Below are 26,796 nucleotides of genomic sequence, written 5' to 3'. Positions count from 1 at the left end.
TTTTGATTTCTAAAAAAGAGGACACAAATAACAGACATAAATAATCCCCGTTTAGGCTTATGTTCAATGTTTCTGTGGATCGATAGCATGCACGCATTGTCCATGCATGTCACACACACACATACGGGCAGTTTGCCCCGACTCACCGTGTAAGCAATCTTGAAATATTGCTCATATAGAGCAGAGAGAAAACCAATCATTCGCCGGCTTATCTTCAACCCATTTTTATTTTTTATGACTGTTGCCAAGACCCTTCCCAAAGCCGTGTTCAAGGCAAGCTAGGCGCTAACGCACAGCTGCACCGCTACCGTAGCGCGCCATCTCTCTCGCTCTTTGATGACGCAATTGCTGCATGAATTCCGATTTGAGAGACTTGCCAGTTCAGACCGCCACGACGTTCTGGAAAAATGTGGCCCAGATCGGATTTAAACCATATACGAAAGTGACCCTGATCGGATTTGAAACGGTCCACTTCTATGCGACTTGTCCCGTTCAGACCGTCAAGTTCATGCCTCACTCGCGTCGGAAAAACACGAAAAAATCAGATTCGTGCAGACCTGCAGTGTGAACGTAGCCTTAGTGTACCTAAACGTTAGTGTGAATGGTTGTTAAAGTAAGCACAATTCTTGGTGTACTGAGCGAGTAAAACAGTTGTTCCTGCTTACCTTAGCTTTAGGCCATTTAGGGCTACAGCTATCGATTATTTTAGTAGTCGATTAATCGATGAATTAGTTCGAATAATCGAGTAATCGGATGAGGACCACGAAAAATTTAAAATACCTGAGCTGAGTCTCAAACGATATTAAAAAATAAATAAATAAATAAATAAGGATCTATGTCAACAAAAGAACAATCAGCTAAATTGCATAGCAAAAGCTAGCTTAAATGATATGAAACACTAACTTTTTTTTTTTTTACAACGCTCTTAACAAATGGTTCAGACACATATTCCCACAAAAAACAGCTAAATATACCTATACCTATAACTAAATTATGATTGTATTTACAAAATCACTAGCGCAAACAAAAACTTGGTTTATGTTGGTCTTAACATGGAGCAGCTGGATTCAGCCATGTGAAATGAGGCAGACTAGAGGGTAGTGTATCCACCCAAATCAATAAAACTGACTGCAAACACTTTAAAAATAAACCATTACAACGCCAATGTAATTAAACGAATACTCGAAGCAGCAAAATTTAATTCGAATCTTTTTTTCTAGTCGAATACTCGAGTTAATCGTTGCAGCACTAAGGCCATTTAAAAGCTCTGGTACGATTGTCTAATAAAGCATAAAGTTTAACATGGTGATAGATTTTCTCATAATGCATCATGTTGTGATACACGCTTCATTTATAAAAACAATTGCCATTTGAAATATGTTTTTACTTCCTCTTAAAAAGGCTGACAAATTCAGCAAAGGCTTCTCCCATAAGGACAACAATATGAAACGAACGTGACAGCTTGTCAGTGCACAGTGCAGTAAAGTGGCAATAATGCGTGCGAACTGTGCACATGAGGTTTAAAACTGTCACCTTCAATTTATTGCTTCTTCACCACGAAATAATACAATTTGAAGCAATTTTCAACAAGTAAGCAAACTTTTCAAATCAGCATTTAACAGTAGAATGCTCTTGGTGCAGACGCACACATTTGACAAATGCTGCTCAAGATGCACACTGCTCGTGTGGAAGGACAGCTGTTGTGGTTTCCTTACCAACTCTAGCAGGTTGGCAGGCACGCTGCACTCCTCAGCCAGGACCTTTTCAAGTAAAGCCTCCCAGTCCTGGTGCTTCTCACGCACACCTGTGATGGATCACACACATAAAACGCATTGGTACGCATTTTACTTTGTTTGCTCTTGCTCTCTCATCAGTTGTAAAATTGAACAAACTGACTCTGCCACAGTCTACTTAGCATGCCTGTGCACACAGTGCAAAATTAAAGATTTTTGATAAGTCTAGTAATTTGTGTCCTGTTTAACATGTAATTGTGTTACTTTTTCTATAGTAAAAGGTACAAAAAAGTAAAACTAGCACTGCCTTTTCACTCTTAACACATAACTTTGTTTGCTTCGCATTCGATTATGCAACAGTGAGTTAGGGTGCACACAATGTAAGCTAAAGTGGATAACGCTCTCAAGAACTCTTAATAAAGGATGTGGTTTTGATAAATGAGACATGAATCCAGTTAAAAAGTTTATTGCCAAAACTGCAACGGGTAAAAGAATTTAAACTTTTTTCAGAATTAGAATCAGATATGAGGGTTATTTTTTTGTCTGAGAGTACAGTAAATAGATATGGTACAAGAGGACCTTTCTTAGGGGCCGTTTACTCGATAACAGCAAGAGAGGTGACAAGGCAAAAACTTTTGGTTGTGCTGCCACCAACACATTGGGAATGCATGGGCAAATTGGAGGTTTAATGCATTTTTGCTCTTCAGTTTGCCCGCCATTTTCCCAACAAATAGAGTGCTACCAAAAGTATTGGCACCCCTGCAATTCTGTCAGATAATGCTCAATTTCTCCCGGAAAATGATTACAATTACAAATGCTTTGGTAGTAATAGCTTCATGAGAATGGGAATAGCTTCAAGAGAATGGGAAAAAAAATGAAATCATCATTTTATAAAAAACTCCAAAAATGGGCCGGACAAAAGTATTGGCACCCTCAGCGTAATACTTGGTAGCACAACCTTTAGACAAAATAACCGCAAACAACCGCTTCTGGTATCCATGAATGAGCTTCTTGCAATGCTCTGCTGGAATTTTAGACCATTTTTCTTTGGCCAATTGGTCCAGGTCTCTCAGATTTGAAGGGTGCCTTCTACAAACTGCCATTTTCAGATCTCTCCACAGGTGTTCTACGGGATTCAGGTCTGGACTCATTGCTGGCCACTTTAGAAGTTTCCAGTGCTTTCTCTCAAACAATTTTCTAGTGCTTTTTGAAGTGTGTTTTGGCTCATTGTCCTGCTGGAAGACCCCCCCTGGGAGACCCAGCTTCCTCACAGTGGGCCTAACATTATGCTGCAAAATCTGTTGGTGAAGCAGTCCAGTGCCAGAGGTAGCAAAGCAAACCCAAAACAGGGAGCCTCCGCCATGTTGGAACCATGTTCTTTTCTACGAAGGCCTCGTTTTTTTCCTGTAAACTCCATGTTGATGCCTTTTCCCAAAAAGCTCTACTTTTGTCTCATCTGACCAGAGAACAATCTTCCAAAACGTCTTTGACTTTCTTAGGCAAGTTTTGGCAAACTAGAGCCTGGCTTTTTTATGTCTCTGGGTCAGAAGTGGGGTCTTTCTGGGTACCATACCATAGAGTCCCTTTTCATTCAGACGCCGATGGATAGTAAGGGTTGACACTCCTGTACCCTCGGACTGCAGGACAGCTTGAACTTGTTTGGATGTTAGTCAAAGGTCTTTATCCACCATCCGCACTTTCATTGAAATCTCTCATCAATTTTTCTTTTCCGTCCACAATCCACACTCCGTACCACAGGCTTTACACTTATTGATGACACTGCTCACAGTGTTCTCAAGTCCTCAGACAGTTCTTTGGTCTTCTTTCTTTTCTCCATATTCAATGTGGTACACACAAGGACACAGGACAGCGGTTGAGTCAACTTTAATCCATTTTAACTGGCTGCAAGTGTGATTTACTTATCGCCACCACCTGTTATGTGCCACAGGTAAGTAACAGATGCTGTTAATTACACAAATTAGAGAAGCATCACATGATTTTTCAAAGGTTGCCAATACCTTCGTCCTGCCCATTTTTGGAGTTTTGTGTCAAAAGATAATGATTTAAAAAAATTTCTATTCTCTTTTGTGTTTTTTTTCATTGCAGGCAAAATATAGGAAGATATTGCTACCAAAGCATTTGTAATTGCAATTGTTTTCCTGGAGAAATTGAGCATTTTCTGACAGAATTTCAGCGGTGTATATATATTTGGCCAGCACTGTGATGGTCGTGTATATGCGGAATTAAAATACTGTAACGGCAAAACGGCACTTTTGCATGATCGCGTATGATCGTTGTCGTGTAAACATGGCCTTTTATACTGTTTAAATTAAAACCAACAGTGTTTGAAAGGAGGCAGGGTGAAGGGAATGTTTTCCACGATCACATCCACACTGCCAACAAAAGTAATTTTTTTCTGATTTATTCCTATCTTGGGGTTACTGACATAGAACACAATTTTCTCACTTTAAGTGTGGGCATCAAAAGTGTATCAAAGACAAAGCCTGTCTGAGTTAGGGAAAGTCAGAATGGTAAGAAAAGGTAGTTAGGTTTCAACACCTGACACACTCATACAGTTTGTATATCTTAGAGCTGCAGCTATCGATTATTTAGGTAATCGATTAATCTATCAATCACTTCGTTCGAATAATCGGATTACGAAAATTTTATGCGTTGCAGAATAAATTTTAGGAGATGTAAAACAAACAAGTGTTTATGCCTGCAATAACAGATTTTGACTTGCTAAAATTGCACTTACCGTAATTTCCCGAATAGGACGCGCACTTTTTTTCCCCCAAATCAACTCGTAAAATCATGGTACGCATTATAAACGGGTACATGGATGGAGACAGAAATATATATATATTACAAATATACTGTATATAAACAGATTTTTTTTTTTATTGACACGGCCACGTTGTGTTGAAGAAACGTATGCGGCGACCCGTTGCCGACCATTACGGTACGTGACGTCACCATTTTGTTTCGGTAATACTTCACTCTAATCGGCCGAATGATTTCGTCTGTGTTAAATTCTGCTTTTTTCACTCTTCATAAAGCACAGACTTTAGTTTCTTGACCTCATTTGAGTCAACATTTATTGCAGCTCCGCAACTCGGACCATAACAAACGTAAGCACACAGACTTTCTGAGTCCGTCAACTATATCTGTCCCTCGTGAAACTCAAACCCAAATAACAATAGTTCCTATTGTTACTGTCGTGTAGACAGCGATGAGCTCTCACGGATTTCCGACTTACTTTCTCACTTTCATTTTACAGTATCAATCCATGGATGAAACATTTATTCATCATGATGAAACGAGCAAGTTATACAGCAGCCTTTAAAAGAAAAGTCACATCTGTTTTGTTTTCTCTTAGATTCTGGTAAGTTGGAGATGTTGTCAAGTCATATCACCGTAAATATTGTCAGTTTATGGTAATGTTTTGAACTACCAATGTGCTATGCTTGTGCTGTGTTTCACCAGTCAGTAAAATGACATTTCTGTATCTGTACAAGAGCTCTGTTTTCTTGTATTCTTCTATTTATTGGTGCTAAAATTAGGGTGCGCGTTATAAACGGGTACAATAATTTTCCCTAGATTTTACAAGTAAACTTGGGGTGCGCATTATACACGGGTGTGCCTTATATTCGGGAAATTACGGTAAATGAATTAAATGCAAATACAAAATTCCTGAGTTTCGTCAAACTTTGCAGAACTGTACTTTAATTTCACCAGAGCAATAAATGCATTTAAAAATCTATTAAAATACCTTATCTTAGACTTATATGATATAAATAACAAATAAATGATTAAAAATAACAATCAGCTAACTTGCATTCCAAAACTTCACTAGCTTAAATGCTATAAAATGCTAACTCTTTTTTTTCTTTTTTTTAACTTTTTTCACAATTCTCTTAACAAATCAATTCAACACATATCCCCCTCCCCCCAAAAATGCTAAATATACTTCTAAACTAAATAACAAATGCATAAACCAACATATTAGCGCAAACATTTACATTCCTTATTTTGGTCTTAACAGAAAGCATCTGGATTCAGCCATGTTTGACGAGTTAGGGCATATTCACTGTTGCCACAAGAGGGCAGTGCATCCATTTCAATCAATAAAACAATGGAACACTTTTAAGACAAACCACTTCAACGTCACTCTAAACAAATACTCGAAGCAGCAAAATTTGAGTCGAAACTTTTTTCTAATCCAATTACGCAAGGTAATCAATTCATCATTGCAGCACTAACATATTTATATATGTAATATTGTTGTTCATATGTACAGGGTTGGGAGGAGAGCCTAAAAAAATTATAATAACACCTATAGAAAATTTTGTCATAAAATGCCTTCAAATTACAGTGAAATACTCTCAGATTATGTATCGTTTTTTTGGATCTGTTATTCTGGGAAGCCCTTCTCTGTTTGACATATCGGGTTCCTTTAAAATATCTCCTAATAGGCTTATGCAGGCAGTAATTACGAAGAGGTTCTCAAAATTCACCTCGTCATACATATTGTTTAAAAAAGCTGTCATTGCTCTAAAATCACAACTTAAATTTAGCACAGTTGAAACAATATATGAGAACCCCGTTGTGGGTAGGATAAGTTAATGTTCGTTAGTAATCAGTTATAATGTTCACTTTTAATTTTTTGGGGATTTCCAATAGAAATTAATAATGGAAAGAATGGAACAAATATTCGCTTCGTATCCCATGTGCTTTTTAAATATGAGGTTAATCTCACTGTCAGGGGGTCTCATGATCTTGCCATGCTGGCGGCTCCAGCCTAATGGGTGCAGGTCAGCCGTCATGGTGTCACACCAGAAGTCAGCACTGCGGTTATCCTGGTATCCTTCATAGCGGAGCAGCAGCAGCTGGCCGCATGTTGTGATGATGCTGGCCACCCAGTAAGGACTGTCAGACTCTGAGCGCACACACACCTCCAGCTTCATACCAGGAGTCAAGCCTGTCTGTAGACCTTGGTCCACCTGTGAGAAGGACAAAAACGTGGACACGCTATGTTTATTTTTGGTGCATTTGTCTATTTGTTAAGTCAAAGTTTCACTGTGCCATCTTATTATACCATATTCACTTTAACATTTCATTTTTTAATCCTAAAAGGTCTTCTACCCTTGTGAATACTCACTGAAATTATGACTTCATTATTGCATTAACGTAGATAAGTGAGAGAGACTATCTGTGACTGATGTAGAAAGTCGATAAACTTTTTTTTTTTACCTCGATATCCAACTTAAGGTCCAAGATATGTACTAAAAAAATACTGTATATGCTCTTTGTCCGAACTAGTAAGACAATTGAGCATACTACTATGACTATAACTCTAAAAACAACTGTCTTCCTAGTAATATTTTCCCACACATTATTGTAAAATACTGTCTAGGGCTGCAGCTATCGAATATTTTAGTAATCAAGTAATCGACTGAAAATTCTATCGATTAATCGGATAAAACATTTTTTTTTTAGGTAAAGAGCAATTATAAATATACATGAGGAAAAAAAGACATTTAATCCAATATTGAACCATTTTCAGTCCATCAATGTCTTTATTTTCGATGTACATTGTTGAAAACAGCCAACAATTGCATCTCAGATGTGACTAGAAAAAAAAATCACTACTTTCACTCAAAAAACTTCTAGATCTTATATAAAAAAAATGACAACATATTTCTTACCTAAAAATGTAATTACGCCTGATAACACACATCACTTGAAAGCTATGTGTTTTTCCCACGTGTTTCAATATAATTTCCATTTGTGTCAAGCTGTTTTTAAGTTCTAGTTAAGTTTTAACTTAGTCTAAACTGTAAGTACTGATAAGATTTTGAGTTTTTGCAATGCTCAAAATAAATGTATGATACCTGCTGTATTGGAGCACATTAGGGACCAGTGCTACTTGGTGTTTTATTCAGCAATGACTACTGGGCCAAAACTGACAGTTAGCTTTATTATGTTTTAATTTTACACCCTCATCACTCTACAGCGCTGTGTTTTTACAGATTATATAAAACCTGTATGTAAGACACTTTAGCCATGCATCGACAGTGGTCATAATCAATAGAAACCTAGCCCTCCGAAGAGCTAACGTTACGTGACCGAGTGACAGTAACGTTGTATTTATTAGCGATGAGAAGTGTACTGCTTAAGGATGGCGGCTGTTTACTAACAGTGCCCAGACACGGCCGAGTCTGTCATTTCGCATCTAGTCCTAAATGCATGCGATATCTATGAGACGCATCGGACACTACCTGCTACCAAAATAGCATCATGCGGGCGTAGTTTTTAGCAACGTCGGCGTAGTTTGTAGCGGCTGTCGGCTAAAGTAAGTTTTTTTGGGTGTTTTTTTTTTTTTATTGCTTCTTCCTGTATGCACGTGATGTCAGTGCATTGTCCCGCATTAAAAGTAGTCCCGGCAAAACGTGATGCTTAGAGCTGGCAAAATTAAACGATTCCTCGAGTTGAATAAAATTACTCGGATCAGTTTTTAAACTCGAGTTACTCGAGTATTTGTTTCAGCTCTAATACTGTCCTGCTGACACCTGTAACACTGCTTACCAGCCTTCTATATTTTGAACAAATTTTTGGCCCTTATAAGTGTAAGACCTTTCAGTATAGTGCTGACGCTTTACTGAATAGATGTTGTTCCTTAGTAACCAATTTCACAAAAGAGCTAGAAACATATTGCCATGCCAACACAACTTGTAGTCTTTTGTTTTGGTGCAGCTCTTAAACACTAAGCAAACCAAACACACGTTAACACTGATAAAACAAATAATTCGGCGCAAATTTAACTGGGAAAATAAGATTCGTGGATTCCTGCATTCACTTTTTCTTGGCAGGGGTTTCTTGCTTTTTTTAGAGGGACATTTTACAAAAGGGAGATCAACGTGGGCAGAAGGGAAGTCAGCAGGCATTCAAGGTGTGAGACGAATACATTGTACAAAGCACCTGTTCACTGCTTCATACATATACATTAGAAACTTTAGATAATTAATTTTAAAAATGTTGCAAGTATTAGTAAAAGAAGCAAGGGCTCACATGCTTAAAGGCGTGATGAGGCACAGACACAGCACCGGTCTCCTCCAAATAGTCATCCCAGTTGAAGTCAGATAAATCATGAGCACAGTCTCCATCTGGAACAAACAAACAACTTTCCTTTCATAACCTGCTTTCTCGAATATTCTCACCCTTTCTTCATTGTGTTGTTTACAAGAGAAAAAGCGTAAATCCTACCAGACTCCAGTGACTCCTGGCTCATGCTGGTGGGATGTCCTCTTTTACCAAGATTAGGAGCTCTGGAGAGGAAAGAATTACCCTCATGCATCAAATGAATATATGGTCACTGGTCAGACACCCAACCAACAATTGATTTATTGTTGATTCAGATTCCTGATTCAGTTGCATCAAACCAGCAACACGATGATAACCGACCTTAAAACTTTAAAAACATATTCTCTTTATCATGTTCCATGAAGTAGTCTTTATGAAAGGAGACGTTCTGATTTCCATTACTATGGTCAGGTCATTCCTGTGTGATACAATTTATCATTTCATGTCTAATGCATATTCTACTGTCAAGTCATGAACACTCAATTTGAAATCTGAAATCTAATGAAATCTCAATTTGGAATATAAAAAATCCTGAAATAGCCGAGCAAACACCAAATACTATTTTTAAGAATTTGAAAGACTGTATTGCCTTGAAGGGAGCATTTGAAATTGAGAGGGGCTTGACATTAATGTGAACACACATCAAGCTTTGACACTTCAACGTGACCCACAGCATTGTGAAATACTGAAATAAAGTTAATTCTACAAGAGTTGCAGCATGAATAAGGGGAACGCTGGGCGGGACCATGACGGCAAGAGGGATGCTGGTCTGTCACAGGGCTTTATTCAGGCCGCCTGTCAGCCTCGTCTTTGTCAACCGAGACATCTCTATTAAAACCGGGGCCCACATCAGACACCACCCCCTCTCGGCCACCCCGCTGCCACGGTGACCCCCTGTGCTCCGCCAGGATCTGCGCCGCCTTTCACCTCTGACACCGCCTTCTTTCTTTCTACCCTCCCACCACCGCACATACACACCAGAAGATCTCATTGTCCCTGGGGTCACACTCTCTAACGTAAGAGTGAGAAAAAAAAGAGCAGTGGAACAGAACTAAAGTTGACAGGTTCTTTTCTTGCATCTGATGCTGATCTCAATAATGAAAGAAAAAGATATTTTCACATACAAGCGACGAGTATTTTCTCTCAAATGGAAAATTAAAAGTCATAAAATAGTAAAAGCCGTACTGCATGGATGCATGAAAAAGAGCATTGCATGAAATTTGTTTTGATCTAGATTTTTTTTTTTTTTTTTAACTGCGTAATCTGACTGTTATGAAGTGTTTATTTAATTGGGGGGAAACAGTTCTCCTGTGTGTGCATGTACAATGGGAAAGAATATAATGTCATAACTGCTTAAAAACAGTTAACAAGTGTATTCTTTAGTGGAAATGCAATATGATGAATGGGCAAACCACATATACAACAACCATATTTTACCAACAAAATATTTGATTTCTATTGATATTTGAATTAAAATACACTGAAAATGATGTTTGTACAGTATTTTATATTTTTAATGCAGGGGCATCAACTGCGGTAGATTCAATACCCTAATTAAAGTCATCTTAAAAAAGGCATTCACAGTTAGTGCAAAGAACATCCACCATAACTACAATTTAGTCAAGTAGGAATGAGCAAAACAATTGCAAAACATCATAAACATGATAATCGATTCATCCATATAAAATGTTGGTCTACTCTGCTGAGTGCTTCTTTTCATATGGTAAAACAAAGCAAGCCATCAGAATGCAACACTTATCGTAACAGTCTAATGTTTGGCAACCGATAATTCTTAGAGGACTGTCAGGGTAGTGTCAAAACTCCCAGATATTTTTTCTTTGCCATTCTAGTGCCACCAAAATCCCAAAAGTCTAGGAATCTCCATTTTGTACATAAATTATAAAATGCTGTCAACTGGCAAGTCACAGCAAGCCACTCTTCCTTATAAAAAATGAATCACTTATATGGAACCTCGGACTTAAATACTAGGCTCTAATAACCCACAATTGTTCTCTTTTACTAAAATATGTTATTAGAAACTGGTCGAAATCAATTATAATGCCCTTATCAACAAACTCATGGAATCCTGCAAATCAAAATCACAATATTCCAATAGGGAATATAAAGTATCTTGGAATCAACATTTCACCAAAACTTACAGAATTAACTAAACTAAACCATACACCTCTCTTAGCAAAAATATGTGAAGATTTGACACACTGGAATAATCTACCCATCTCACTTTTGGGCCGGATAGCAACAGTCAAAATGAAAGTATTACCACAAATAAACTATTTGTTCTCAATGATCCCCTTTAAACCCACTCAAAAATGGTTTCAAGACCTAGACTCAGCCGTCACAAAATTCTACTTTAAAAACAAGAAAAACAGAATTAGCCTTGCCAAATTGCAAAGAAATAAACCAGAGGGGGGTCTAGAGGCCCCTAATTTCCAACACTATTATATAGCAAATCAAATACAATATCTTATTAGGTGGTTATATCTTAACACTGAACAACAGTCATGGCTAGAATTAGAGCAAACAGACTGCAACCAAATACAATTGGCAAACCTCCCCTTTATTAGCTCTAGTATTAAGCACCATAGCTGCTTCAAAAACCCAATGATAGCATGTACCTTGAAAGCCTGGTGGAGAGGTATGGAAATTACGCAATCACAACAAGCCCCGTGTAAATTCTCACCAATCTGGCACAACCCAGACTTTGGAGTTAATAAAATTCCTATTTATTTCAGCGCATGGGATGATACGGGAATAAACCAGTTACAGCATTTGTTTAAAGATAATACATTCATGTCATATGAAAAAATAATGCAAGATTTCCAGATCAAAGGGGTCAATTTCCTGCAATACAATAAAATCAGGGCAGCCATCAGAAGCAAATTTCCATCACTAACGGGTACGTTAGACCCACCACCTTTCGTAAATAAAATAATAAATATACATCCTCAACAAAAAAAAATACTTTCAAAAGTATATAAAGCCCTCTCATGTAACAACTCTACTTGCCTACCAATCGAAAAATGGAATAACGAACTTTCGGTAACATTAGATAATAACTATTGGTCCAACATCTGTAAAAATACATTTATAATGACAAAGAATAAGAACCTTCAGCTTATACAGTTTAAAATACTGCACAGATGGCATATTACTCAATCTAAAATGCACAAAATGGGGTTCTCCCAATCCGATAAATGTACAAACTGCAACGAAGATACTTCAGATACATACATTCATGCTCTTTGGCAATGTAAACCAATACAAGATTTCTGGGCACAGGTAACGAAGAAACTCTCTTTCCTATTGAACTGCAGGATTCCATTGTCTCCAACTCTTTGTCTGCTTGGCGATCTGAATACAGTGAATATCTCTATCCATCAAACCCGTCCACTACTAGCAAGTCTAACGATAGCCAAAAAAACAATATTGTTGAATTGGAAAAACAAACAAAACATTAACATTAACCAATGGCTAAATCTAATCATTGAATATATAACATTAGAGAAAATATCTGCCAAACAGACAAATAAAATGGACAAATACGAACAACAGTGGGAAACGGTCGCAAGAATGATGAACATAGAATAAGGATTCTCTCTCACCTGCGAAGGAATGCCACAAAAATAATAAAAATGTACACATAAATTGATGTATGCGGGGTGTCCAGGGAAGTTGTATGCATCCTTCTGCAGCTGGAAACAGGACATGTTTAAATCCAAACTGTTTTGTACACTCCCAACAGCATGTAATAAATACACTTTCTTCCTTCACAGTTTAGTCGGTCAATGGGCTTATTTTACAAGGATACTCATAGACAATTTGGTTTCCAGCTGCTGGGGAACATATGCAACTTTTTTTTGGAACACCCTATATATTATCAGACTTGGAACAATTAAGGAACTATGCGTAAATAATACACTTCACCGGTCCTTGGCATACATCTAATGGTGTTTGATAAACCTCTTCTTCTGTCAGCTTTGCAGGTGGAGTTTGTTGGCGTCCTGCCCTGGGCCGTCCCGTCGCCGGTCTTGGCCCCCGGGATTTTCGGCCGGGGCTTGTCTGGTTGCGTCTGGCTGTGCGGGGGTCCCGTCGGGCGCGCGCTGGTGTCGTGGGCGGGTGGGGGGGCCGCGCGGGTGCCGGTCCGGGGCCGCGGCCCTTCCCCGGCCGGCCGGGGTGGGGTGGGGTGGAGTTGGGGTGGGGGCCGGGGGGTACATGCGGCAGCCATGGTTCCCTCCCAGGTCCGCCCGGCCGGAGCCGCGTCTCCCTGTACCGGGTGCCGGGGAGGTGCCCTCTGGTGTCATGCCGCGCGCCCCTCCTGGCCCGGGGGTGGGTTGTGGGGGGCGCGCTTCCGTCCCCTTGGTCTGCTTCCGGCCCTGTCCGCCTCCCTGGGCCGCGGCGGCCGCTGCTGCCCCCCGGCCGGCGGAGTCGTTGGCGGGGCCTCTTGGGGCCCGCGGGGCCTTGGGTGAGGCTTGCTGTCCCTTGCCGGTGGGGTGGACGTCCCCTGGTCGCCGGCGCTTGGTGTGGCGCCTGCTCGGGGTGCGGGGTGGGTGCTCGGTGGTGGTGGGGGGGGGGGGGGGGGCGGTCGCGGAGGCGCCGTGGGTGGTCTGGGGCGGGGATTGATCGGGGCCCTGACGCCTCTTCTGCCCTGCGGCCGGTGGTTCTGGTGGACGGGGCCACGCCCGCGGGAGCCTGCCTCTTAACTCACGCACTTCTCACTTCGGCACTGTAAATATTTTTCACCTTGGCACTTACATGCTCATACATTTCTCCGGGGAGAGTTGGGACGGGGCTTTACAGTCCCGGCCCGGCTCCCCCCTGTTTTTAATGCACCACACACCAAGGTTGTGGGATGGTTGGGACCTGTTGGGGGTGGGGGTACCTCACGGCTGCCTCCTCACCACAGGCCCCGCCATCTCTGCACCTTTTTTAAATGCACCACACATCATACTCCACAGGAGAGCTCTGGCAAAGGGCGGTGGGACGGGCGGCTGGGCAGAAGCTCCATGCTGCGGTCCCACTGCCCCAAGCCAAGCTCTCCTATTTTAATGCATACATTGCACTACCCTCCCCTCACACCCCCATCACGGTGCTGGGTGATGGCTGCCAGTCGGGAACCTGGCAGCCACAGTAATAGGGTGGTAGGTGGGTCCCACACTTTTTTTATATGGCGTGGCTCCTGGGGTGTGGCCTCCCCTCTGCCTCGGCTGCCGGCCGCGGGAGTAGGTTGGGGGGTCAGGTCCCCGATCTTGCATCGCCCCGTGGCAGTTCCTGGGCGTTCTCCTGCCTCCGCCTTCCCCTCTCTTCTCTGGCTGGGCATCCGCCCTGCGCTCCGTCGCTGACTGGGCGCCGGTGTATCAGCGGGGTGTCGCCTGCACCGGCGGGGGACCCTGCCTTGCCTGGGGCTTGGTGGGCCACTGGGGGTCCCGTGGCGTGCCGTGCCGGTTGGGGGGCTGTGGCTCGTGGCCCGGGTGGGCGGGCGGGAGTGGGTGTAGGCGTGGGGTTGGTGGTGCGTCCCCTCCTGCCATCCCTGAAGGCCAGTTGATGGGTGCGCGGGTGGCCCGGGGGACCACCCTGGGTCCCGGGGGGGGGACGATGGCTCCTTTGCTGGGCTGCGGGAGGAGGGATGGGCTGCGCATGGCCCCCCGCCCCCGCGCCCGCCCTCCCTCCCTCCCCGGGCTGGCTGGGTGGGGGCTGTGGCCCTGGGTTGGCGCCCGCGCGGCTTCTCCGCCCGTCTGCGTGGCTGTCGCGCGCCCGGTGGGGCCTGCGTGCTGCTGGATGTGGTAGGGCATTCTCGGGTCGGGGGTCCCGGTGCCGGGATTGGCGATGCGGCGGCGTAGGGTTGGTCGCCAACGGGCACACTCGTAAGAGATTCACACGATTACTGGGTTCTAGATCACAGAACTGATTTGTGCACACTCTACCCCTTTCAATCACTTAGCTTATAGGCTTATAGACACCCCCACCCCCATTCTCCTCTTTCACTGGCCAATAGGCCCCCACATGGTGTAAACCGGAAATACATCTCGCTGACGATAGCACCAGCATATTAGTAACTAGTTTAGATGTTCAATGTATATCTAGTTGTTGTTTGTGTATGTGTTTCTTTTCCTTCTTCTCTTGTATTTCTTTTCTTCTGTCCCCCCATAATCCCTTCCTGTTCGCTGCTTTGTCATAATAAAAAGGTATTTTGAATGATCACAATGGGAGTATGTCAGACTCTCAATGTGAAACATTAAAACTGTTCAGAATCTGGGCACTTAGACTTCCATTCTCTGTGTCAAACAGCTGAACAGGACAGGTTTAAAAAAAATAATAATAATAAAATAAAATAAAATAAAATAAAATAAAATAAAATAAAATAAAATGCTGTCAACTGGCAAGTCACAGCAAGCCACTCTTCCTTATAAAAAATGAATCACTTATATGGAACCTCGGACTTAAATACTAGGCTCTAATAACCCACAATTGTTCTCTTTTACTAAAATATGTTATTAGAAACACATAAAATATTGCCATTGATTTTAAAATATAATATTTAGTACATATTTTGACACACAATGCAAACTCAGAGTGATGACGTAGATTGTCACGGTCACTCGACGAATACTACCGGGTTACTGAAATTGCTCCAACGCGGCGAGACGTCCAACACGTGTGCTCATCGGTTAAAACCGGCGAGTACTTACTATTTGTGTTTTTATTGTCTTTTATGACCTTTTCACTGCCTCAAAATACTTTTTGCATATCCTCCGTTACCCTCTCATACTTTTAAGCATTGTGTTTTCTTGTGGTAGCTAAGCTTTAAAGCAGATTGTTTGATCCGATGATCACATTAGTCACGTAGCATATTTAAACCAACCTAATTTGATATTACAACCTTTAATTATTATCTTAGGGCATCTTTAGTACGTTCTGTCTGTATGCATCTAAACAAAACAAGCTGAAAGCGCATGGTAGTACTTTGGGTGTCAAATTCGCCTCTTGTAGGACGTTTCACCGGTGTAGCACATTTTGGCAGAACACAGGTTTTTTTTTTTCCAACTCTCGTCTCATCTCATCCCATCTTTCCTGTTCAGTTTGTTTTTGCTACTCGTTTTGTGAAGAAAAAAAAAAATCCAACTCTCGTCTCATCTCATCCCATCTTTCCTGTTCCTGCTACTCGTTTTGTGAAATATCGACAGAACTGTCATGCTCATTAACGTTCCTCTCGGGTTCAAATTGAAAGGGTTGAAGAGATGACGCGTTTATGTCGCGAGAGTCATACTCTGGAAGCCCAACAGTGTAACCAGGGGACGTCACCGCACGGCTACATCAACAACAATGGCGACCTACTAGTTAAACTAATTTTAGAAATTGTATAAAAACGAAACGGGGTTTTAATATCAAATTATTTTAACTCATAATAACATTTATCTTTTAAGAACTACAACTCTTTCTATCCAGGCCCCTTTAACAAGCTGAAAAAACATATCACCACCACCCTGTATAGCTGAGGACAATATAATTGGTCAAAACATCAAAGTGCATATAAACTGGGACTTCATGTGAAAACATACATGTAATGAGTAGCACATATATACAGTACATGTAGTCAGTAGAACAATTCATTTGCAAATGTAGACTTATAAACCTAGTGTGTTGACCTTTTCCAGAAACATATCATGTGTTGCTTTATGAGATGGATTATTTCCTCTTCTGTAAAAGTTTACATGCGCACACACAGAGGAAGAAAAACAACTTCCCCTCTTTCATATACAGTAAATGTGTGCATAGAGCAGAACTACGAGAAGGCTACCAGTATCAATCTTTGTCCATCACCTTGAACTGATTGAGTCTGAAAGAGAAAGGGCTTCCCGCCACCCCCATACCCCAATGCTTACCAAATCTTAGAATCTAATTCTCATTGGCACTTAGCTTGTGATTAAGAATTTCTGCAGCGTTACCAAATCTCTGAGTCTCTGAGCAGGAAGTTCAAAATAACATGCTGCACAATTACAAGAGGCCTCAGTGTTTGTTCTTGCAAATGAAATGAACATCATCACCATCACATTTTAGCAGTTGTTATACTCTTATCGTTTGATGAATTGCATTTTTGATCGTATTTGTGCTTGGTGATTATTCTATAAAGTTTCATTCAGTGAAATCTGTGGGTAGTTGTATTTCTCTCAGTGTTTTTTTTTCTTTTCCTGAGGCACATTAATGCCATAAGAAATAATTTTTCTGAAATAAAAATACAAATGATTCAAACTGTAATTTCCCTTAGTGCCATAGCAATAAATGTGGTTGTGTCAAACTACTATCCTTAAGTATGGTAAAGAAGTGCTCCACGTAAGAAAAAAAACTAGGGCTGTAAAACAATTAAAATTTTTAATCGAGTTAATTACAGCTTAAAAATTAATTAATCGTAATTAATCACAATTAATCGCAATTCAAACCATCTATAAAATATGCCATATTTTTCTGTAAATTATTGTTGGAATGGAAAGATAAGACACAAGATGGATATATACATTCAACACGCGGTACATAAGGACTGTATTTGTTTATTATAACAATAAATCAACAAGATGGCATTAACATTATTAACATTCTGTTAAAGCGATCCATGGATAGAAAGACTTGTAGTTCTTAAAAGATAAATGTTAGTACAAGTTATAGAAATTTTATATTAAAACCCCTCTTAATGTTTTCATTTTAATAAAATTCGTAAAATTTTCAATCAAAAAAAAAAACTAGTAGCCCGCCATTGTTGATGTCAATAATTACTTACACAATGCTGATGGGTGCTGAAGCCTATAAAATCAGTCGCATCCAAGCGCCAGCAGAGGGCAGCAAAACTCCATAAAACACAATTAACAAGTGGGCAGTTCACTGTACTGTCATTTAAATCTGTCTGAGCGGGGCATGTGCGTTAATTGCGTCAAATATTTTAACGTGATTAATTTTAAAAAATTAATTACTGCCCGTTAACGCGATAATTTTGACAGCCCTAAAAAAATCTGATGTCACCAAATTCTTTACGCCAATTAATATGATGTACTAGGTCAATGTTCTGCGATCAATGTAATGTGATAGGAGCACATTTCGTCACATTGGGCAGTCGTTGAGCGTAGACGGAGCAAGTGTGCCCGGTTGTCAGAGCAGTGTAGTGACTCAAAATGTGCAATGAGATGTTCCAGCCTCACGGGGTGCTAGACTTACAACAGCCTGGGAGGTGCAGACAGAAATGTCTTTAGCAGAATGCACCCTGTGGCAGATTTTACAGGGAACGCCCACACCTCAGGGTTGCCCCGCCCACCAGCAATGCTTCGTTCCATGAGGGTGCGGTAATGAGGAACTACAGTGATGGGAGGTGCAGCAGTGCACCTTTTTTTGAATCAAGGACACAGGTGAATTTTGCCCTATTGTGATAAAATAATAATAACTTGTGATTACCTTACCAAATGAGCCTGTATGAGCTGACTTTAAAAATGGTGGACAATCTCAGGGCATTTATAGCTAAACAATTTGTATCTCAAAAAAAAAAAAAAAAAAAAAAAAAAAAAAAAAAGCACACCAATAGGCAAATTGCAGTCTGCAGGTGACCTGCCATGCATGTTTTTGGAATGTGGTAGGTGGAACAAAACACCTTTGCCCAGGGAAATCATAAAAACTTGACAGCAGTAAGGCCTCATACCAAGAATCTCAAAATTGTGAGGTAGACGTGCCAACAACTAGGACAATATTTGAGCACCAAATTACAACATGATGATAATGATCGTACCAGCACAGTGAATGGAAGGTTTGAATAGCAGCTTGGTGCCTGCTCAATAGTTTGCATGGTAGTATTAGTTTTCACCCTCTAAATTTTAGAAACATTTACAGTACTAAATTGTTTGAGTATATATATGCCTTGCAATCAGCTTGTGAGAAGTCCAGGGTGTATCACACCTGCCACCCAAAGATAGAGAACACAACCCAACTGATATGTTATATTTATATTCACAAAGCATTGCCTTTTTTCTTGAATAAATTAATTGCAGTTAGAATCATTTCAAATGAGATGACACAAGTAAATTGAGTTGTGGAATAAGATAAAGTAATACACCAAAGTGCTACTGCATTTCAATATCGCATATCACTTCCATAAAAAAAAAAAAAAAAAAACGAACAACTATATTTATGTCATTTAGGAATGTATATACCTCTATAAGCATCCATAAATTAAATAGGTGTTGAGTTACTTTGAGGAGACAGAAGGTACGTGTGCTCCTTTATGCTTTTATATGGCACTCATTTAACTCATTGGCAACCAATGACGACCCCAGACATCCAATCCATTTTAACTAGGAGAAGCTGGCAGCGCCGTCAATGGTAGTAAAACATGAGCATCTATTGCCAATCCTACTATCGTTTCAATGGCAGGCGAATAGTTAAATATAATAAAATTATTTAAAGAAAATTAATCAACTTTTGTGTTATTGTGAGCCATAACACTGTTTTTATTCGTTTTATTTATTTAATTCTCAAATGTTGTTTTTGATCACTATTTTAAAAATTTAGAATTTATTTATTCATAATACATTATAAATAATGGAAACACCTTTAAAAAAATGACAAAAACTAATTTAATATGGTGTAGGTTCGCCTTTTCCGGTAATTACAGCCTCAATTCAATTTATGAATGGTTTCCAAAGGAATTTTAATCCATTCTTCAGTTAGAATACCCTCTAATCTTTTAGAGACGATGGCGGTGGAAATGTAAGTCTTAAATGAATCTCTAAAAGTGACCGTAAATGCTCAATAATTTTGAGGTCTGGGGATTGTGCCGGCCATACGAGATGCTCAACTTCATCAGAATATTCCTCATGCCATTCTTTAACAATTATGTTCAATGATTATGACGCCAAAATGTTAGGTGGTTTGATTATTTTGTCCAACCCCTGTATATTGTATATACATATACTGAATAATAATTTACATAAATAATTGAGACCTGGCATCCACACATGTTGACATCACATTTTGGGTCATGAAAACCACACTTGTATACCAAATGTTACGACTGTGGCCCAACCATCCATTACAGCTTAATCCGGGGTCGGGTCGTGGGGGCAGCAGCTTTAGCAGGGAAGCCCAGACTTCCCTCTCCCCAGCCACTTTAACTAGCTTCTCCAGCGGGAACCCAAGGTGTTCCCAGGCCAGCCGAGAGACATAGTCTCTCCAGCATGTCCTGGGTTGTCTCCGGCGCCTCCCACCGGTGGGACATACCCGTAACACCTCTCCAGGGAGGCGTCAAGGAGGCATCCGAACCAGATACCGTGCCACCTCAACTGGCTCCTCTCAACGCGGAGGAGTCGCGGGTCGACAGACCCTCCCAGATGACCGAGCTTCTCACCCTGGCCCAAATAACCCAAATATGATGTCGACATATGTAGACGTCAGGTCTATATGTATAGTTTTTTTGTTTGTTTGTTCTCTATGTCTGTCAAGTTGACGCTCATGCTGCTATTGTTGTCTTTTGGGGGGGAGGGGGGGGCACACGCAATCATTATTTTTCTATCTATTTCCCTGCTATTCATAGACTGATCACAATGAAATTTGATACATACATTCAATTTGGTAGATATATTCTGAGCAAGGGCGTAGTTTGCATAGGGACAGTAGGGACATAACGGGACATAACACTACCAACTTTTCAGGATGCTCCAATTGTCCCTACCAACTTTTAAGCAAGCTTATTTGCATTATATAATGACTTCAATTATACTGTATAGGTAATTTAGATTGTCTTCCGATATGTTGTAAGGATACAATTGACCGTAACACTTTTAAGTGAATTATTTTCATTATGTTCAGACTTACATTTACCCCTTTTCATTTGCTGAATTTGCCAGTCCATTTTTTTTTTACCTCAAACACAAGTTTGATTGGCTGATGACTTAACACCCTCTGTTACTGATCGATTCAGTACGCTCCATTAGTAGCGGGAGCTAAGCTAAGGAAAAGCTACGAGTGGCATCACCATTCGAAATTAATATCGCAATAAAAGCATAGTACTGGATCTACAAAACCTAGTTGACCTCAGGTTTACCTATAAATGAATCTTTTTTACTTCTGGGTTATCCTCTTGCCGTCGTGCTGCGTGATTTTGCGTGTTGTGCTTCAAGCCATTTGCTGTCGTGTTGTGGCAATAGAGTTTCGTGCTTTGCCAATTTGCAGTCGCGCTTTAGGAATTGGGGATCGTGTTGTGGCAGTTTGCATTCGTGCTTTTTTCTTTTGCAAAGTGTTTGCATTTGCAGTTCGTGCTTTTTCCTATTTGCAAAGTGATTGGACTTTGCATTTCGCCTGACATCTCTCGGCCACCATAGGACTTGAGTATTTTATTTACTGTTTTGAACTGTTAACTTGATACTGAAATAGGCCTTTATTTTAAGCCTGAGAGGCTTTTTGTACAATTTTTGTAACTAAAGCACGAAACATTAAAAGCAGCTAATCGCTTGGAGGCGGCGTCATCAATAATCGATTTATAATCGAATTGTAGCCTCTGAATCGTAAACATAATCGATGGATGCCCAAAGATTCCCACCTCTAGTAGTAACCCCCAATAATCGTCATTTGGCCATAAAGGGTTAAACCAAAGGCATAGGTTTGCATAGGGATGGTAGGGACATAACACTACCAACTTTTTAGGATGCTACAATTGTCCCCACCAACTTTAAAGCAACCTTATTTGCAATATATAATGAGCTCAGTTATATAGGGAATTGATATTGTCTTCCCATATGTTGTAAAGATAGAACTGACCTAACACTATTAAATGAATTATTTTCATTATGTTCAGACTTACATTTAACCCCTTTTCATTTGCTGAATTTGCCAGTACATTTTTTCCCCCTCAAACTCACGTTTGATTGACTGATGACTTGAACGCCCAGCACCCATACACACACATTTACAGCCCTGACAGAAATACAACATGTCAACAACATGCTGCCTGACCGCCCCCTTCAGAGAGGAGGGTTATTATAAGTTTTTATATAGATAGAATTGTCCCTACCATTATTGAGTGAATTATTTTCATTATGTTTATGTTTACTAATAAAAACCAGACAGTTATTCTGGAATTTTTAAATGCTTCTTTAGTAGTTTTTGAAAACAAAGGTTTGAATCGAACAGTGTATCACCTGAACCTATGCACGTAAAAGTTGCTATCAGTCGATACGGATTCATTTTGCATTGATCATTTGGTCCAGTTGTTCTTAACCTGGGTTCGATCGAACCCCTGGGGTTCAGTGAGTACGTCTAAGAGGTTTGGCAAAGGTAAAGAAATGCAGAGCCCTATTTTCATACGCTGATTAAATCTAGGCAAAGTGGCTTTTTAGACCAGGTTTTGGACTGGTTTGCTCCCAATTTACAGGCTAAATCCATTTCTTTTAACTACAGTATTAGTCCTCGGAGGAGGAACTGGTTTGCCCAGTGGAAGGTCGACTCGCACTTGGTATGAGGGAATACAAAAGACCAATGGGGAGCATGGTCTCAAATTTTGACCTGTTTATAAAACATGCTGTCAAAATGAGAATTTTGAATGGGACTTTGCTCAGATATATTGGTTTTGAATTTGACAAAAATAACTTTATTATCCAATTCCGAAAGGGTTCGGTGAATCCACATGTGAAACTTGTGGGGTTCGGTACCTTAAACAAGGTTAAGGACCACTGATTTAGTCTATCAATTAATTAGGTTCATATTCATGAGAAATGTGGCCCTTTGCCCCGTTCACCCAATTTGTTTGGTCTTATTTATGTTCCGTCCCCAGCAAAAAGTGTACATGCAGGTTATGCTGTTATATCGTCCCTACCAACGCTGAGACCAAACCTACGCCCTTGGGTTAAACAGACTGTACACTAAAGCGTCATTTGGTGAATGTTTTTCTAAGAAAACAACATGGGAAGAAAAATATTGGGTCTGTACCAGGCACGTGCAGAGGGGGCGGATGGTGCTTGAGCACCTGCCCTTTTGCCCCAACATGCCCAAAGTGCCCCTTTTGACAGGGCTTTTTTTTTTTTTTTGTGCATATGTGTGTGCTGCCCGACAGTGCAGGCACGCCACCGAGTACTTTACTTGAACACCGAAAACACCTTTGAAAAAATGTTTAAAAAATAAAAAAACAATTAAAAAAAAATTAAAGCCGTCTGTGTGCTGCTAAGACGACGCATAATCCCCCCACACCCCCTGCACGCTGTTCCTCAGAGACCTGAGTGTGTGGTGAGGAGTCTGAGGACATCTGGTACTTGAAAACAAATGGTGTTACCCTATTAAACTGTGTTTGAGCAAATACTGTTGAGAAAATTCTTAGACCAGGTTTATTGTGGGGATTTTTATAAAATAATAATATGTAATTTTCTCTTATATAGTTTTCTACGTTTATAATGAATTTAAAAAAAAAACACCCCAAGGCCATTTCGATCCGTGTGTCTCTACTCTCCATAGGCAACCATATTTGTTCGTTCTCTTCACAACGTTATCTAGAAAGGTACACACACATCTTTAAGTTCTCTAATACTGAAATAATAGTTTTGAAAAAACGTTGCTGATGGTGGCTCAGTGAACATCTAATTTGGTTTGTTTTCAGATGTACAACAAGTTGAGTAAGGACGTTTTGATATAGAGTTTGAAGGAAGAGAAGACGCAAAGACTGAGTCACAGCCAGAAAGTGTTGATGACAGTGTTGATTTCTATTCACTGTTCCCCCTCCAACTAAAGTCTGTCACAGTCACAGCCAATTATACTGTAAAGCTGGTAAAACTGCAAGTTATGTTGTTGTAAGGCGTATTATTTTTTTTATCATGTGCCCCTTTTGATCTATGAGCACCTACCCATCAATCGGTCTCTGCGCGGCCCTGGTCTGTACTGTTATGTGTCCGTTCCCATTTTTTTCTCTCTCCTTATTGGCGGAGTTGCCCACTGACGAGTCAGGTTGCACAATGGGGAAGGGAAGTTGCAGGCCAGACGGCGGTTGCAGTTAAGTCCACAACGCAACCTGAACATCACCTTAGAAGCCTGACACAACACTTCGAAAAACATTCACATTTGTAGTTGCCAAACAAGAGCTCGCGTTGACGACATATTTTGTATTATGTAATACTGTTGGAGCTTTTCAAGGGCAAATGTGCTTTTAGGTGTCTTTAGGAGAGTGCACTGTCCCCGACACTCCTCTGACAAGAGATGAGCCTTTAATGTTTTTTTTTTTTTTTCGCTGCCGTAACTTTCACACTGATGCGAGTACGACGCATGGCCGCTCACGGACGTCTCTTAGCTCGCCTCGGAGTGATGATTAAACGTGTGAATGTACATGTGTATTTATATGTGAGTGTGTGGACGCGTGGAAACAGCGAGTCAAGTTACTGCACGTCACGGGCTCCCAGCAATAAGAGCGAGCACAGGCTGACGAGCAATAAGGGGGCGCTTAACACGACCGAACCGCACTCGTCTTTTTGAGAGACAGGAAAAAAGACGAGTTCCCCTCCACGGCGCAAAATACTGACAGGAAAATGTGACAAACAATACAGAGCATGTGAATATTTGGTCACAAATTTCGTTTCTTACCGTTAAGTAGTTTTTCCAAGTCGCTTTTTAGATGCCGATCCTCTCGCCGACTGCCTGCTCGCTAGCAGTTATGTGAAGGTAGCGAGAGTCAAACATTAGCTTCCGGTTTTGGAATTACAAAATAACGTTCTGGTACGTACGTGAACGACCTACAAGCAACATAACGTTTGTTTGAAGGGGTACTTCTGGTATGTCTTGGGTGACGCCTCGTTATCTTGACGCACTTCTAGTACACGACCTCATTCCAATATGGCACAAGTGGCTACAGCGCATGCGCACACGATGTGCCTCTGAGCCCGGCTACATCACGCCGATTTCCATCTTCACACACAATAAAATAATCACACAACCACAATCCATGGCAACATCTGGAACACGCACAAAAAGCAAAAAAATACAAAAGCAAAGATAGAAGGTTGGTGTTATTTCTCATCTTGAGAAGTATTCCCATCAATCAATAGTATGTTTAATCCCCAGCGGAATCCCTACTAAGGTAATGGTTGAGGTGTAATAAATTACCCATATAATCGACCCACTTTCGATAACTCCAAAAGCATCCGTCGCGACGAAGCTTTTCGTTTCGTTGCGTAACATGCAACCTAATTGCTTCTGTCACCGCATTTACACGAGTTGTTCAGTTTCTCTTTCCGACACTATTTGAAGAACTAGCTAAATGTTGCGAAACAGAAAAGCTTCACGTGACAATCGATTGGAAATGAAGCAGGGGGACGGCATTTTAATGGCAAATGTTGCACTTGTGTGCTGCACAAAGATCTCAAGTCGGGGGTGGGTTGGGAGGAGGAGGGGGGACAGAGAACAGGGGTGCGGGGGGGAGAAACTGCTGGAAATATGCACGGACACCTCAAATTCTACATTCCAAGTTCACTCGCTCCTCGTCTGAAATTGGACTTTATTTACACGTGTATTATAATCATAAAATGCACATTATATTGACGTATAATTGTTTCCGACAGAAACAGGTTTTGTCGCTGACTTGGACGACGCAAAGGCAAGGCAGGCTTCGCTGCCGCCCAATCCTCCATACAAACCCTTTGGGTGCCTATTACAAACAAAAGGAAAAAATACATGTTTGCATTTATCGAGTGCAAAGCTCCATGGAAGTACAGAACTGTAATAAATTCGAGCTGCAGTAAAGCGACTCGATCCTGCACCAGTGGCAGGAAACAACGTTTTTTTTTTTTTTTTTTTTTTTTTTTTGTAAATTCACTCAGTCATTTTGTGGAAAGTGTTTTGATGAAAACTCAATTAGTGGTAGTGATTTGAACTGCCAGTTGTACGCAAAATAAAATGCATAGACTGAGGGTGGGTTTTTTTTAACCCTCTGTAGGGAAACTGTTTTTGGTTTTCGAAATTGTGGATGACTATTTTTTTCCATATTATTTATTTATATATAGGGCTAAATACAGTATATTTATAAAACATTAATAAAACAATACCGTTTTAATAAAATCAAAATTAATGAAGCAGTACACTCTGGTTCTGGCTCCCAGTAACCCAGTAAAAAAAAAAAAAAACATTCTAAGGTTGTAAAATTAATAAAGTGAATAAACAAAATCAAAGAGCTGTGGTTTCAACCCCTAACAAAACTCAATTTTTTTTGTTCAGTTTTTAATTACCTTTGACAACGAAAGATGTCCAATTCAGTTAAACTGGGATGAATGGCTGTGAATGCTCATGATTCAGTGCATGCCAGTGACGGCACTATAGCCGTCCAGTCCATTTTGGCCAGTACGGCTGCCAACCTCTCCCAGTTAAAATTGACTTGGCGTCTAGCGCTGTCAGTGGCAGCCGAATGCATGATTATTGACATGAATGAATGCCCTATAAAGGGGTTAAGGAGGTGTTGAGGGGTCTTCACCTGATCTGTGTTGGAGAACTTAAACTACAAATCGTGCAAAATACGTATAAACACTGATTTGGAAAGTGTAACATGTTCACTGCATATGGAATTTTGTATTCATTTAACCCTCACGTAAGATGATGGGAGGTTCAGAGGGTGACTGCAGCAATGTCTGCTTGCTCGCTTGTCATCACTTCACGTTGTACCGGGTGCAGTAACAGCACCTGACCATAGGAGGGCAGCAAAGCGCACGCGTCTGCCATTCAAGACTCCCTGGGGTATCAAGAGGGATGTCCAAAGCTACTCCAACGGCCACTTACAAGAAATGTGGAAATCTAATTATGCAACTGTATTTCAAGTCAAGGAATACATTCTCATTTACAGTTACTAAGGAATGGTACTTTGTTACTTTCCACCAAGAACAACACCAATCCGATGGTTGATTGACTG

General features: G+C 40.7%; 1 protein-coding gene across 5 annotated transcripts in view; it reads right to left on the bottom strand.

Moving 5' to 3' along the window:
- sfmbt1 (Scm like with four mbt domains 1) overlaps positions 1 to 26,748 on the bottom strand; it is a 46,291-nt gene extending 19,543 nt beyond the window's left edge. For 3 of the 5 annotated variants that reach the window (XM_057845427.1, XM_057845426.1, XM_057845428.1), the window contains exons 1-5: positions 24,486 to 26,748; positions 9,000 to 9,061; positions 8,805 to 8,899; positions 6,493 to 6,736; positions 1,716 to 1,804 (exon numbers count right to left, since the gene is read on the bottom strand). In XM_057845427.1, the coding sequence (XP_057701410.1) occupies positions 1,716 to 1,804; positions 6,493 to 6,736; positions 8,805 to 8,899; positions 9,000 to 9,024 (453 nt within the window). In that variant the 5' untranslated portion in view covers positions 9,025 to 9,061; positions 24,486 to 26,748. The remainder of the gene's footprint in view (positions 1 to 1,715; positions 1,805 to 6,492; positions 6,737 to 8,804; positions 8,900 to 8,999; positions 9,062 to 24,485) is intronic. The other 2 variants (XM_057845424.1, XM_057845425.1) reach the window with 2 other exon arrangements.
- Between the last annotated feature and the right edge of the window lie 48 nt (positions 26,749 to 26,796).

The sequence above is a fragment of the Corythoichthys intestinalis genome, chromosome 9 (assembly GCF_030265065.1).
Source record: "Corythoichthys intestinalis isolate RoL2023-P3 chromosome 9, ASM3026506v1, whole genome shotgun sequence".
Classification (NCBI taxonomy): domain Eukaryota; kingdom Metazoa; phylum Chordata; class Actinopteri; order Syngnathiformes; family Syngnathidae; genus Corythoichthys; species Corythoichthys intestinalis.
Note: the sequence above shows the minus strand (reverse complement) of the source record. Positions and strands in the feature narration are given on the sequence as shown.